The 15947-nt window shown below is 41.3% G+C and overlaps 1 protein-coding gene across 7 annotated transcripts in view; it reads left to right on the top strand.

Annotated features, from left to right (window-relative positions):
- Positions 1-15947, top strand: part of PCNX2 (pecanex 2) — a 380334-nt gene that overhangs the window by 137116 nt on the left and 227271 nt on the right. For all 7 annotated transcript variants that reach the window (XM_053605995.1, XM_053605996.1, XM_053605999.1 and 4 more), the window contains 2 exons: positions 5230-5339; positions 6703-6799. In XM_053605995.1, the coding sequence (XP_053461970.1) occupies positions 5230-5339; positions 6703-6799 (207 nt within the window). The remainder of the gene's footprint in view (positions 1-5229; positions 5340-6702; positions 6800-15947) is intronic.

Here is a 15947-nt window from a genome sequence, read left to right as displayed (position 1 = left end):
TACCATTTCTTTTCCAATTAAAGTATTACTTTTCCAAAAAAAAGTAATCATGGTGTGTAACTTTGAAGGGTACACGGCTATTTCAAATTTCATTAAATCATTGCCCCACTACCTTCAGAAAGGTGTCATTGTCCCCTTTTACAGAAAGCTGCAGCTGAGCCACTGAGAAGTTAAGTGCTTTCCACAGAACCATTCATTCCAGCAATAGATGAGCCTGGGAATCAAGTTCCGCCAGCACTTGTTCCCTTGACATTTTCTCTGTTCCACACCTTGAGAATTGTTTCCAGGGTCATAGTTACTAAATCTTCCTCAGAGTGGTTTTATCCAGTGTTTGTATTTCTATCGGCTGCATGTGAGAGAAAAGTCTTTGCCTTCACAAAATTGTGAATCAAATGCCCATTATTGGCAAGTGCAGAGGAATAGTTGGAAAGAAACAGAAGTTAGGAGACCTTACTTTTTCGTATTTTTGTTTTTGAGGCAGCCGTGTATGAAATGAAAGAAAAGAAACCCTAGGTGGATGGACAGAGTGGGCCAGGGCAGGTGTGAGGATGGAAGAGGGCAGCTGCGTTCCCCTGCTGGACCCTTCCAGAAGCCTCCCGCACAGGACCCTGTTCCTGGTTTCTTCTGTGCAGAGCTCTGCCTGAGCGCCTCCTGGACTCCCTGGAGCCCTCGCTTCCTGCTCTGTGGCTTTCTAGTGTTGGTCTGAGAGTAGCTCATTGTCACCTCACCCGTCATACCTGAATGCAGTCACTCATGTGCCTTGCTTCCCAAGGCCCCGCTCAACACCGTGCCTCTGGGTGCCTGGCACGTCCTCAGGGTGCATGAATGTTTGGTGAACAGACTCTCAGGGAAGCACGAAACTCCAGTTTCAGAATAACTTTTCTGAAAGTTACTGGGGTGCTGTTTGAAGGAAAAACGAGCAGCACTTTGTCCGGGGCTGGCCTTTTCTCTGATAAGCTCAGCATTTCCTCAGCACTGCACTGCCTGGTCCGTGGTCATGAAAGCTACTCGTTTCCTTTCTTCTCTTTAGTTGCTGTAAATTCTTGTGTATATGGGTCATTAGGAAAGCTGAAACCTTATAGTCATTCTTTCAAGGATATGTCAGTGTATGAATAATAGTGCCGAGGTTGGGGAAAGAGAGACGCAAGGTGGCCCTGGGTTAGAGGGCCCACTGTTTAACAGGAAGTCGGCTGTCTGAGGGGACTCCAACGAGTAAACAGCAGGACTCCAGGAGACGGGGTTGGGGAAAGAGAGACGCAAGGTGGCCCCGAGTTAGAGAGCCCACTGTTTAACAGGAAGTCGGCTGTCTGAGGGGACTCCAACGAGTAAACAGCAGGACTCCAGAAGAAGCGGCTAAGGTGGCACTCAGGGATGGGGTTACAAGTCATTTCCTGAGGGGGCTCTGCCATCAGGTTACATCAGAGTGTAAGGAGGATGTCAAGTAGCCAGTGGCCTAGAGTTAAGAGTTAACCGGTCTCCTTGAAGTCTGTGTCCAAGTGAACACAATGAAAGAACTGTGTGTACTCTATGAATTCAGTGAAGATACCAAAGACTTGCTCTGTCCTTGTGACTTAGCAGAAGTGTACATGTAGCTTCTGTGGGCAGGGCCCAGCCATGCCTGCTAAAACCAAATGAGATATCTTAAATGCTATCTTAGAGGTGTTTAAAGGTGATTTTAATGCACAGAGGAGGAAAGTTCCATTCTTCCTGGGAAGTCAGAGGAGGCAACACCGAGCAGATGGAACTTCTTACGTCAGGCACTGAAGTGTGGGTAGGGGTTCACCAGGCAAAGGGGAATAGAATGGGGTCAGGGCGGAAAAGCTCTCTGCAGGAGGAGCCATGTGTGTGAGGGACAGGAGGCAGGAAATATCTTGCCATTAGGATTTTTGCTGCTGTGCACATCTTAAGTGTGAGGAGTGAGGCTGAACAGCTGGGCTTGTGTGGCTGCGTGTGTACTAGGCCGGGTGGAATCTCTGAGAGCTACTAAGTGAAGGTCAGTGACAGGATCCAGTCGGCCTTTTGGGAGAGGAGGACCACTGTCACTATGTGGGGAACTGAGTGTGGTGTTGTAGAGGGGTGAGGGTGTGGAGACGGTAGCTGGGAACAAGACAGTGAAGATCTTACTCAGGAAGGGTGCAGTGGAGGAAGACATGGATTGGAGAGGTGGGGAAAGGCTATGTCGGTGGCGCTTGAGGCTCCGAGTACTGCGGGCCTGGCCTGGTGAGGAGGAAACAGCTCTTGGGACGGCCAGGTTTCTGGGTGGGATTACTGGGTGCCCATCACCAGGTAGGAGCTGCATTGATTGTTCCTATCTCAAAAAACTTCAACAAAACAGCATGAATTACAGATTTTCCCTTGTTATTTTTTCTTTTTCTTTTTTGGAAACAGTCTAGCTCTGTCACTGAGGACTGTAGTGCTGTGGCCTCGGCCTAGCTCACAGCAACATTAAATTTCTGGGCTCAAGCCAAGGTTGAGCTATGTATATATAGGCTCTAAATTAGATTTTCAAACCAGTATTTCATCCCATTTTTAAGGTTGTTTGAAATTTCAGATGTTTCCAAGGTTTCTATTTCCTTATTTTTAAAGGTTACCTTCCATTTTGTTTGATAGAGTATCTGCTTCTATTCTGTTTTCTAATGGGTTAGCACTGCCATTAGCCTAACAGGGTAATTTCTCCCTTGTATCTGCTAGTAAGTGTCATTTATCATAAATAAGAATTAATACCTATTGGTTTCACATTTACTTCAAATCACCCATTTGTTGGGTGATTTACTTCAAATCACCCTCCTGCTGCGGCCTTCTGTGTAGCTGGGACTTGAGGCACACACCACCATGCCCCGCTATTTTTTTCTATTTTTAGAAGAGAAGGGGGTCTCACTTTGCTCAGGCTGGTCTTGAAATCCTGACCATGAGCAATCCACCTGCCTCAGCCTCCCACAGAGCTAGGATTATAGACATGAGACACTGCACCCAGCCTGTTTTTCCACATTAAAGAATAGGAAACTAACTCAATGCTCAGAGATGTTAAGTAACATAACCAAGGTCATACAGCTTAAAGCGGGACTAGGATTCAAGTCCAGGTCTGTGTAGCTGGAAGCCTGTGCTGGAGGAGAGGTTCCAGTCCCAGGAGGTGCCCCACCTTACAGAGGCCGATGACAGAGCGGACCTTGGAGCTCGGTCCTTCCACAGTCTGGGATGGCACTGAAGGAAAAAACAGGCAGTGTGTGGTGTGGGCGGAATATGTCCTCCCCAAATTCATCTGTAGGAAGCTAACCCAACGTGGTGGTATGAGGAGGTGGGCTTCGGGGGGTGACTCCTGGTCATGAGGAAGAAGCCTTATGAGTGGGGTGAGTGTCCTTGGAGAAGAGGTCTGAGAGAGACTCTGCCTCCGTGTGAGGACACAGTGAAAAGGCACCGTCACTAACGAGGAAGTAATTTCCCACCAGACTCAGGATCTCCCTACATCTTAACTCTGCACTTCCAGCCTCCGGAGCTGGAGAATGAGTTTCTGTTGTCGTTACGCTGTCTGGTGTGTGGTGTTCTGTTACGGAAGCCTGAACGGACTAGAGAGGGCAGTGTTTGTGAGGGCAGCTGGGTAAAGGGCATGGAGGGCCTTTAGGTTTTCAAAGATGTCAGCCATGTGAGCATTTTTATAGGCAGTGCAGAGGGAACCAATGAAAGAGAGGACGTGCTTCCTCTAAGCAGGGAGGATCTGGGGAATTTAAGGAGAGCATCCCCGTGTGAGGGGAGGCCGGCCTCTGGGAGCAGGAAGTGCGCCTCTCCCTTGGGCACGGGAAGAGAAGACATTGCTGCAGAAAACTCCAGAGCAAGAGAAGACACCAGCAGAGAGAAAGCTTCTATCACGGGTCTGGAGCCTTTCAGCAAAGTTTCTGGAGAAGACATCTGCACAGAACCGAAAAATAATGAATCAGCCGTGGTCTCTGAGGGTGCTGCCAAAGTTACTGCGCCGGGCACGGGGGCAGCTGATCCGAGAGGCTGGCACAGGTGTCTCCGCAGAGGCTGGCCGAGGGCGGCTGCCTTAAATTCGCCTTCCGGATACTGTTCTCTCAGGCTCCAGACCTCCAGGGTGGGGAAGATAAGAGAAATACATCTTAATTTCTCGGAAAGTGAAGCATGAAACAGTAAAATCACTCACTCTGCCTTGTGTATCGTTGGCTTTTCCAGCTTATCTGAGCAGGTCCAAAGATAAGCTCTGAGCACATTTCACTCACTGATTTGTAGAAGTGATTTTAAGCATGATTAACAACTCTTCTTTCTCAAATAAAACACATCTTGAGAGAAAAGCATTTAAGTCCTCCATGAAATTTAGCTTTTGGAAGGTATCAGTGATTCTTTTGATGGTGATTAGAAAGATTACGTGTACAGGTTTTCTTCTTTGTATATGAAAGAGGTTTTTTTTTTTTTTTTTGAGACAAAGCCTCAAGCTGTCCCCTCGGTGGAGTGCCATGGCATAACAGCTCACAGCAACCTCCAACTTGTGGGCTCAAGCGATCCTCTTGCCTTAGTTTTTCTATTTTTTTAGTAGAGATGGGATCTCCTTTTCAGGCTGGTCTCGAGCTCCTAAGCTCAAGCAATCCACCCACCTTGGCTTCCCAGAGTGCTAGGATTACAGGTGTGAGTTACCGCGCCCGGCCTATGAAAGACATTTTGTATTGGTGGGAACAGCATTATGTTTGAGGAAGAAGAGTAGATGTTCCAGGCCACCACTCTGCCCAGGGTGCTCACTCACAGTCCCCAAGCTCTGCCGTGCCACACCAAGGACAATGTGTTGATTACTAGTGTCTGCATGTCAAATTAGACCTAAGTTTCTTGCTTTTTCATTTCAAATCATTTTTTTCTCTGTCTTCAGGGAATTGACTTTGGTCTTGACTGAATTTCATCTCAATCTGCTATGCTATTTGATCTCTTTCGCCATTCTTTTCAATCTCAGATGAATAAACACTAAGAAATATGATTCTTTTATTATTAAGTATCATGTTGAATTCAAAAGAGGTGACACGTGTTTAATGTTACATTTTACAAAAATCCTAAACTTAATTTAAGGAAAGGTTATGTAAAATATAATCTCCAACCTGGTGCCATGTCAAAAGCATTGTTTATTCTTGAGCAGGCCAGTTTTTTGTGTGCGCATCAGAGGTGTGTATGCAGGAGGACCACAGGAGCACCATAGATGGGGAATGTCTTGGCTAACCAATGTCTTTTCCTTAGGAGCCGTGGAGTATGCAGCACATCCCAGCACTTTTTTCAGCTTTCTGTGGCCTCTTGGTTGCACTTTCTTACCATCTGAGCCGGCAGAGCAGTGACCCCTCTGTGCTCATGTGAGTAGCCCACCCTGTACCCTGTCATCACTGTGTGTGGGACATGGTTCCTGTAGCTCCCTCACTGCAGTTCAACACCTGTTAGTAAACTAATGGCTTTCTCACTGGACAAGGGTGGGTATGTATGCAGACCAGAGACTAATAATAATCAAGGGTGACTCTCCAGGGAAAATTTCTCCTTTGTACTTGCTTGTAAAACACTCAGTGGCGGGAACACATGGCTGCTAGCACCCAAGCCCTGTTGACTTCCCCTTGTGTGACTTGTGTGAGAAGCTAAAGCCTCCAAACAAGCCATTTGCAGCATTGCTGCCTTTATCCTAGGTAGTTACCCACAGAGACCAGATCAGCACCTCTGAAAGGAAAGGTTTTTGTTTTATTTTGTTGTTTTTGTTCCTAGGGCAGCCAGTGGCCTCTAGATTTAATGTGAAGTTTTAAAATACATTTAATAGGCGGCGCCTGTGGCTGAGTGAGTAGGGCGCCGGCCCCATATGCCGAGGGTGGCGGGTTCAAACCCGGCCCCGCCCAAACTGCAACAAAAAAATAGCCAGGTGTTGTGGCGGGCGCCTGTAGTCCCAGCTGCTCGGGAGGCTGCTCTGGAGGCTGAGGCAAGAGAATCGCGTAAGCCCAAGAGTTAGAGGTTGCTGTGAGCCGTATGACGCCATGGCACTCTACCCGAGGGCGGTACAGTGAAACTCTGTCTCTACGGGAAAAAAAAAAAAAAATACATTTAATATACTCTTTAGAAATGTGATAGTATACATTCGGTCTTTAATCACATCATTTAAATCTTGGGTAATATGTGCTTTGGGACTGGAAATCCTTCATGTGATGCCAAAGTGATTTTCTAATATAAACTTCAGTATCTTATGTGATTTGTCCAAACTTACCAAAGATTTGGATTTAAGGTAAATATAATTATTTGGGGGCTATCCACATCATATTTTTGCCTGTTAGGTCTAGCAAAATGAATGGTATGTAACACACGGGGAAACGAAACGCTGAACAAAGTTTGCACAGTTTTTAGTGCCAGTTGCATTACTGAAATGCTGAGCTCTGCCAGCTTTTGTGAGGATGGAGCTGCCGTGCGCTGGCAGAGAGAGAGCAGCCCCTACTCTGCTGACGGTGGGGGACACCGAGGCCCCAGAGATACTTGACTGCTTTCATGAGGATGAAAAGTGAAAAATCAAAACGTTACCACTGTGACTCCTTGAATGTACAGCCCTGTGTATCATGATGTTTTTAATGGAGGGAGTACCTGGTTCTGTCATTTGTGGACGTGAGGCCTGAGGTGAAGTGTTGACCTCAAACACTGTCCCAGGCACATCTTTGTAAAGTAAAACCTGTGTGTTTTTTTCACTTTCAGGTCCTTTATTCAATGCAAACTATTTCCTAAATTTTTACATGAAAATTTGGAAGAGTCGGTTGCAGACCCTCTCCCCAAGAAGATGGAAGACTCCGTGGTGAGCTATCTGTGCGCTGTACCATAGTGTGGGAGGTTCTTGCCAGGCAGCAGGACTCAGGCTTCCAGGGGGCTCTAGCCAGGCGATGCTAGAACTGGGACAGAAGGAGGTGTCTCATCTCAGTCCATAGCTGGCACATTGGGCCGCCGAGCTTCCTGCCCGTTGCAGATCTTTCGAACATCCTTAAGACAGACATTCTGTGTACCTGCCACGGGCACTCAGTTGGTTACACTTTACCTAGATATTGCAGGAACCACATACTGTTAATTCCACCCATTGCTGGCAGTAAACGGTAGGTGGGCTGTGCAAAAATAAAGTCAGGTAGATATCCAACCAAGCTGCCTTTTTTGTGGTGTGGTCCATGCACAGCTTAGAGCATTCTTCTAAACTTCACATCTGCACAGCTCTGCATAGGGACCTGTGGGCTTTAGACTTGTGGATGGGGTGGCAGAGAAGGAAGTTACCATGTTGGCTGGAGCATAGCAGGGGAAAAGGAAAGAGGAGAAGAAGGCAGAAACAGGAGAATCCTATGGCTGTAAAATAATGATGCTATTTCCTTCTTCATCAAGAAAATGGCTCTGGGCTCAGTGCCCGTAGCACAGTGGTTACGGTGCCAGCCACATGAACCCAGGCTGGCGGGTTCGAGTCTGGCCCAGGCCAGCTAAACAACAATGACAACTGCAACAACAGCAACAAAATAGCCGGGCATTGTGGCGGGTGCCTGTAGTCCCAGCTACTTGGGAGGCTGAGGCAAGAGAATCACTTAAGCCCAAGAGTTTGAGGTTGCTGTGAGCTGTGATGTCACAGCACTCTACCCAGGGTAACAGCTTGAGACTCTGTCTCAAAAAAAAAAGAAGAAAAACAAAATGGCTCTGAGCAGTTTCAAAAATCCTTTGAGCAGATGTGACCTATTTGGTATCTACTTCCAAACATTAATACTTTGAGAAGCAGGGCTCATTGACTGTTTAAACTTCAATGATTTGAATATTGACCTTAGGGCAGTCTGAGGTCTTCAACTCAGGCTTTTCCTGTTTTTGTAAGGAATGACAAATAAAGGGAAGAACTGTAAATGGTCTGTTGATTGTGAGTCCCCCCTCCCAGGAACTGGGTCTCTTTTCTCATGGTATCACAGAGCTCAGGCCTGGTCCATAGTAGGTATTCAGAGCATTCCCCGAATTTAGGGGAGTTAAATCACAGTCTGCCATTTCAAAGCAATGTACATGACTCATAACCAACATGATAACATTTTAAAAAATTCATACTCAGCTATATTTGCTTCTGAGTGTGGTCACCGTTCAAGCAAATGCCTTGAGGTTTTTATGTCACCACATAGGAATCAGAGGACAAAGTACTTAATTATACAGAGGTACTGGTTTTTTTTTTTTTTTTTTTTTTTTGAGACAGAGTTTCACTCATTCACCCTGAGTGGAGTGCTGTAGTGTCATAGCTCACAACTCTAAAGCTCAAGCAATCCTCTTGTCTGAACCTCCTGAGTAGCTGGGGTTACACTTGCCTGCCACAATGCCTGCCTAGTTTTTCTATTTTTAGTAGAGATGGAGGCTGGTCTCGAACTCCTGAGCTCAAGAGATCCATCCACCTTGTCTCTCAGAGCGCTAGCATTACAGGCATGAGCCACTGCACCTGGCCTAGAGGTACATTTAAAAGCAGATTACAACTGGAAGCCACTGGGCTGATGAGATAGGAGTTAAAAAGGAGGAGAGAGATTTGACATTCAAACGTAGCATCTACAACCTGACCTCTAATATTTATCCCAAGAGATTGAACAGGGAGAAGCTCAAAGTGACGTTCGTAGGGTAGTTTCTGTAAAGGCCACAGCATGGCCCAAGTTCTATGCAAAAGTTCCCTTGCAGATATCTGAAAAAACTATATCTTCCAGATCTTCCTTGATTTCATGACTAACGAGGATGCTTCTCCATTTTTTGATGTATTGCAATGAGTTATTTGGTGAGTTAATAAGATGTTTGTGTTCATTTCTTTGAGAAGTCTCTGGCCTAATTATAATGTTTTAATGGGAATATTAGATTCAGCTTATGCAGTGTGGTTTGATGTGTGAGACCTTTTGTGCCATAACCAAGTATAACCTTCTCTTCCTTTTCTCTGATTTTGCTTTTTTGTATCTCTCTTGACCTTTCTTACTTTCTCCTTCTCTCTCTTTTCTTAACTTTTAGCTAGTATGAGCCTGGTAGAGAGTCTCATTAGATTGCAGTTTTCTAACCTTCCCCCTCACCCCCCCGCCCATTCTGATTTATTTAGCTTGCAAAGGGGTCTGAGAATTCTGCATTTGAACAGGAATGCCCACTCAGGTAGTTCTGTTCAGGTAATCCACAGATTGTACTTCAAGGAACGTTGATCCAGAAACAGATGTGCTGGCAGGCTTATACATTTGCATATGAGCAAGACAATTTATTACACAGTTTCTTTCCAAAAGTCAATAGTTAATACAGAAGTAAACATTAGTCTCTTTCCATATGCCTTGTGAGCACAGACTTTTGGGTTTTTCTTCCTCACAAATGTTCATCGTTCTTGGCCTACTTTGTCATATTTAGATTTGTTACTTCCACTGTATCTATTTTCCTCAAGTCCCAGAGACAAAAACAACAACAACAGGAGCAGCAACAACAGCAAAAACCTATATAATTTTTATGTGTAAAATGCAAATAGTTTTTTCTAAACCACTGGTTGAAATGTCTAGATTTTTCTGGTTGGGTGCTTCTGGGTGTAGAATGTTGGGCTGAGACTTCTTAAGCCCCTTTTAGAGTTGGAGCAAGAAGTGCTTCATAAAATGCTACAGTGATCTAGAACGTCCACTGTACGAACAGCTAATGTATTTCTTGGTTAAACATGCATGGACTTACCATTAAAATAGACAGTAAAACATTAATGTTATTAAATGTTGTTTTAGAAGTATTGGCCAATGCAAGGCCTGAAAAAGAAAAAAAAATGTAGATTAAATGTATATAAAATGCACAGAAAAGTTTATTAAAATCAACTATGATTAATTAGAGGATTCATAAATACCACTAGAAACTAGAATATTTAGAAAAGTAAGAGCATTCTACTATATCAGAAATGAGTTATAAAATAAAATGAAAACATGATACCAAATCACGATAGGAACGAAATTTATGAATTGATAATGAGGGTCCAGGCACAGTGACTCACGCCTGTAATCCTAGCACTCTGGGACACTGAGGCAGGTAGATTGCTTGAGCTCAGGAGTTGGAAGCCAGCCTGAGCAAGAGTGATACCCTGTCTCTACTAAAAATAGAAAAATTGTCTGGGCATTGTAGCAGGTGCTCTGTAGTCCCAGCTACTTGGGAGGCTGAGGCAGGAGGATTGCTTGAACCCAAGAGTTTGAGGTTGCTGTGAGCTGTGACACGATAGCACTCTAGCCTGTGAGACTGTCTAAAAATAAAAAATTGATAATGAAAATAATTTTAACAAGTGGTATCACAGCAGCTTATTAAAATGTAAATGGAGTTCTGTTCTGAATAAGCAGTGATAGACAAATATGACCTGATTTTGAATAGGAAGGCTAAGATTTATAAAATGCCAATTGTTTATAAAAACGTATAGGTTTAATATAATTCAGAACACTTTCAAAGGAATTATACTCACAATGTTGGGAAGTGATTTTAAAGTTCATTTAGAACAGCGGTTCTAAACCTGTGGGTCGTGACCCACAAGAACTGTATTAAAGGGTCATGGCATTAGGAAGGTTGAGAACCATTGATTTATAAGAATAGCAGTTAATAATACTCTAAAAAAACTGAAAAAAAAAAAAGAATAAGGAATAGGAAGTTAGTACTTTGAGATTGAAGAGTAAAAACTGAGTAATTTAAAAGATGACATCATCTAAGATTAGAGAATGGGATTAATGGATCAGAAGAATCCAGGAGACAAATTATTTATATGAACGTTATATTATGTGAACATCAAATATCACAACCAAGCATTGGGATAATTGTTTAGCAGAAAGAGAGCAACAAGAAGTTTATGAGCTCCCTCCTCCCCAGACACCAATGTCAATTAGAGATGGATTAAAGAATTCCAGAGAAAAGAAGAGCGAGGGAGAAGGCGGGAGAGGGAGGAGACATCCAGTGGGACTTCCCCTCCGTGGCATCAGGGCAAGCTCAGGTCTCAAGCACACTCTCTGCAGGTTAAAACTAAAATTTCTGAATAAAATACACAAGAAATTGTTCATAAATGTTATAAAACCCTGACAAATTAAGGAATTATCAGTAAAATTTGAGCGAACAGGGGAACCTGGAGAAAGGAGGGCAGGAAGCTTCTTTTACTCCAGTGCATCTGCTCAACCCTGGGACCTTGATCCTTGGTTTTGAAACAGAATTGAAAGCCCAGGCCTGCCAAAGTGGGGCGTCAATGCCAGATCAGTGATCAGTAGGCTGGGACACTAAGGGGTCATCCTCTCAGAGAATGAACCGTAAGAAGTCAGCACTATCGTCCACATGCCGGGGAGATGCAGGCAGACTTACTGCAGTGTTGAGCCAAACAGCAAGAGAATCTTTGAGAAGCTGTAACTTTTCACGTATTTGCATGTAAGTCCAAACAACTGGATAGATCCAGACCCCTTATTTTATATCTTCACGTCATCCCTAACTGGAAGTTCCTTGTGGCAGAAACAAATATGTATCCTCTCTAGAGATTCTCTTATCCTAGGCCTCCAGGTGTTCCCAAAACTAAGTTTTTAATGAAAGAAAAATGAGTAACTTATGATATAAAGTTTTACAACTACCTAAGAAAATAAGGAACCAGCAGAAACTGGTGTGTAGGTACTTCAGATATTGGAAGTATCAGACACATATTTTTGAAATAGCTGTAGTTACTAAGTCAAAAGAAGTAAAAGGCATACTTTAAAATGTAGAGACAATAGAAGAAATTTAAAATCTTACGTCATGTTTAAAAGAGAGCCAAATAGAATTCTCCAAGCAAACAAGTGAAGCAACTGAAGTGAACGTACAGAGGATAGACACCTGTGGAAACAGAATCAGTGTGCCGAGAGAGAAGAAAGCTCCCAGAACACAATACTGAATGATAAGATTGTGAGTGATAATCACAAGCGGGATAAATTAAAGAAGAAAGAATCCACACCAGACAAACCGTCGTGAAGCGCAGCATGCCAAGGATGGAGACCCCCTCAAAGCAGGTACAGTCAAATGAACAACAGGCTGATCAAGAGCAGTCATGGAAGCCAGAAGACAGTGTTTGATACTTAATGTTTTGTAAAGAAAGTAACTGCCAATCTAGAATATTATACTCAGTGAAAATATCTTTCAAGGATGAGGCAAAATAAAGTATTTTAGAAAGAAGAGACCATCAGTAAATGTACTTCTGAAGGATCTGTATCTACAGAACGTGATCTCAAATGGAAGGTCTGATATGCAAGAATGAACACACAGAAAAGAAAGTGGCAGGAGTGTTGGTCAATCTAAACAAACATTAACCATGTGAAACCACAGTGAAAGTGTATGGTTGGCCTAATAAACCTAAGGTAGAGTTAAAGTATATGACTACAATAACATACAAGTTTGGACAGGAGGAAGAAAGGCTCCAAGTCTTCAGTGTTCTTAGTAACATCCAGGAGAAGAATACAGATACAGGTTGAGTATTTCTAATCCAAAAATCCAAAATCTGAAACATTTTGAGTGCCAGGAAAGAAGGGAGCATTTCAGATTAGGGATGCTCAGCCTGTACTGTAATGCTCAAGCTGTGGTAGGTCTGCATGTTGGAAAGTTCAGTGCAGCTGCTAAAGGAATAGAAAGAGCATGTGGCTTCCAGCCCGACACAGAGGACAAAATGGACTGACAAAGTAGAAGCTATTCATTAAGTACAAGATACAACTGGACTCCCGTGTCACACTGTATCAGTCATCAATTCCAAGTGAATTATATGCTAAATATGAAAAAGCAAACTCTAAAAGCACTTGCAAGCATAATAGAAAAAGCTATCTTATAATATCAGGGTAGGAAAGAATTAAAGGCAAGAGAACAATTCAAATTCACTAGAATTATAACCTTTGTTGTACTATTTTAATTCATACAGAAAAAAAGACTTAGAAAACAAGCCATAGAATGGGAAATAATTTTAAAACTATGTATAGCTGATAAGCTGTAGGGTCTAGAATCTAGATGCTATAAAATTAATAAATTAATTAAATTTAATTAAATATAAATTAATTAGAAAACCAGATAATCTCCATTACAAATGGGCAGAAGACATGCATACACTTCCAAGTGAAGTAATATAAGTGGCAAAAAAAATGGATATATGGACAACCTCATGAATAATCAGAAACTCCAAATTAAAATCACACTGAATGACTATTTCAAAACTACCAGATTGACAAAAAATGAAAAAAAAAAATGTTCTCACAATACTAAGTGTTGTCAAAAGTGTAGAGCCAGGGAACTGTTGTGTATTGCTGGCGGGAGTGTAAATTAGCGTGAAGCTGCTTGGTATTATGCAGATAAATATATGATGTTTCCTTGGTATTATGTAACTTTAACAACTGCAGCCAGCAATTCTACTCCTTTGTATTTACTCTAAAGCACTGGAAATTCCAGTAGAATGAGTTATACAACGGGGCTGTCTAGAAAGTATCCAGCCTTCACTAACACTACTTTTCATATCATGGGGAATATGAAAAGAACTTATTTATGGTTTATATGCAATGGCATAGGTAACTTTTAGCCACATAATGTAGAGAAAAGGAAGCATAACATGGACAAAACTGTATACAGTATAATGCATCTATTGGGTAAAAATAAGCAAAACTGAACCACTTACAACTGCATGCCTAAGTAATGAAATCATTTTCTTCTTAAAGCAAGAAAATGATTTTCACCAGTGTCAGGATAATTGATAGGAACTGCCAAGGAGGGAAAGCAGGGCTTTTGAGCAGGGAGCCACATATAAGCGGCTTCTAAGGGTGCTGTGAATGTTAGACGTCTTGAACCAGTTGATGGTTACGGGGCGTTCACTTTATAGTTATTATTTAATTTGTACATATTTATGCACTTTTCTGCATATCTGCCTCACATTTTTAAAAAATGTAAAAGAAATTTCAGAATGGGATAGGAAATAAGATCATTTATCCAAATTCTAGAGGTAACGATTTTCTAAACTTGAAATCCATGAAATAAATAACGTGCACAACAAACACACACGGCCACAAACACATAGAAGTTAGATTTAAGTACATAAAAATTTTAAACTTCTATACGTAAAAAAAGCAATAAGATAAAAGTTTAACTAAATCTGGTAAAGAATTTGTTGCAAATTTGGCAAAAATTGAGTATCTTTATGATTCCAACAACCCTTAAAATTTGATTTTTAAAACTTTGTAAGTAAATTATGTATATTTCATTTATGTATAGTTATGTAAAAATATATATATATCTAAGCCCCAAACTGAAACCATTGGGAATTTTATATATTCCCTTTAGGAACAAATTATCTAGTAAGTAAATGTATGAAATACCTACTTTTCTTGTAAACTAAGAAATGCAAATTAAAATAAGATGATTTTTTTTTTTATATCCACTCCAATAGCACAGGAAAAATTAATGAGTGTGCCACTTGGGACAAAATGGGATCTCTTAGACATCATTTATGTTTGTGTAAATTATTACAGTCATACATTGAAAAAATGTTTACAATCTATGATAATGTAAACCTATTTGTTAGAGTTTTTCTAAAGAATTAATTCAAAATAGGAAAAATGTTTTAGGTGCATAAAGATAATGAGTTCAGCATAATTCATCACAACAAATAATATAAGGCAACCTAATACTAGCAGTCAAGGGATGTTTGTACTATACCTCCTTAAATTTCTTCCACTAACTTCTGTTTTGAGCGGCCACTATGGCACTGTATCTGTGTATATGTGTATGTGTATATGTACGGCATCACAAGATGGAAAATAACTCACCCAATGACAGTAGTAAGCTTATACAATTTTTATGTTGTGTATATATAATGTTATAAAAGAAAATACTGTTGAAAACGTAGAAAAGTATATGTACACTAATATTAGACATTTATAAAATATATGTAGAAATATACTCATAAGGATAATAGCTAGAGCCATGGTTTAACATTCATAGGCAAAAAGACTGGCTCGGAAAACACAAAAATGTTAACACTGTTAGTATTAGGCTGTAGTGATTTTCTCCTTTCTTTTCTATGTTCTAAAATGCTTCAATGTTAATATGTTATTGTATAACAGAAAACTAATTAATAATAAAATTGCAGAGACCTACTAAATTTTCATTTTGTTTCAATATTTTAGTGTATTCCCTTTTGCACATTTTTGTAAAATCTAATACTGTATGTAATTCACTTTTAAGACTTGTGGTATTTATTAAGAGCAAATAGATTCTAAAATTCTTGTTTAAATAATGGAAATAATTTCATGGGATCACAGAATTTTTAACCTTAAGACATGTGAAGGAAGATGGCTCTCCCAGCAATTTTTTTGCATCAGAAAACTAAAACTAAAACAAAATACACCTGAAAAAATTCACACATATTAATATCTCATACAAAGTAGAGATATAATGGCTTGGCACCTATAGCACAGTGGTTGTGCTGCCAGCCATATACACCAAGACTGGCAGGTTTGAACCTGGCCCAGGCCAGCTAAATGACAATGACAACTGCAACAAAACAGCTGGATGTTGTGGTGGGCGCCTGTTGTCCCAGCTACTCGGGAGGTTGAGGCAAGAGAATCGCTTGAGTCCGGAGTTTGAGGTTGCTGTGAGCTATGACACCATGGCCCTCTGACATAGTGAGACTCTGTCTCAAAAAAAAAAAAAAGGAGAGAGATATATATTTAAGTGGGCAAAAAGTTATTTAAAAAAGAAAACTAATCAAAATGACAGGCTTTTTAGAGTGTTAAAAGCTATCACACAGGACAGAGCAGTCATTTCTGAGGTATAGATGTCTTACACATTGTTTTTAAAAGTATTATTTTTATTTTTTAAATAAATGTTATTATATATGTTTAAAGAGTACAACATAGTAAAATGGTTGCTGTAGTCAACCTGTCATCTCATTTTTATTGTTTGTTTCTGTGACGGGGAGCTAAAGTCTCCTCATTCTGTCG

Source organism: Nycticebus coucang, chromosome 10, assembly GCF_027406575.1.
Source record: "Nycticebus coucang isolate mNycCou1 chromosome 10, mNycCou1.pri, whole genome shotgun sequence".
Lineage (NCBI taxonomy): Eukaryota > Metazoa > Chordata > Mammalia > Primates > Lorisidae > Nycticebus > Nycticebus coucang.
The sequence above is the reverse complement of the archived record's forward strand: the minus strand, read 5'-3'. Positions and strand labels throughout refer to the sequence as shown.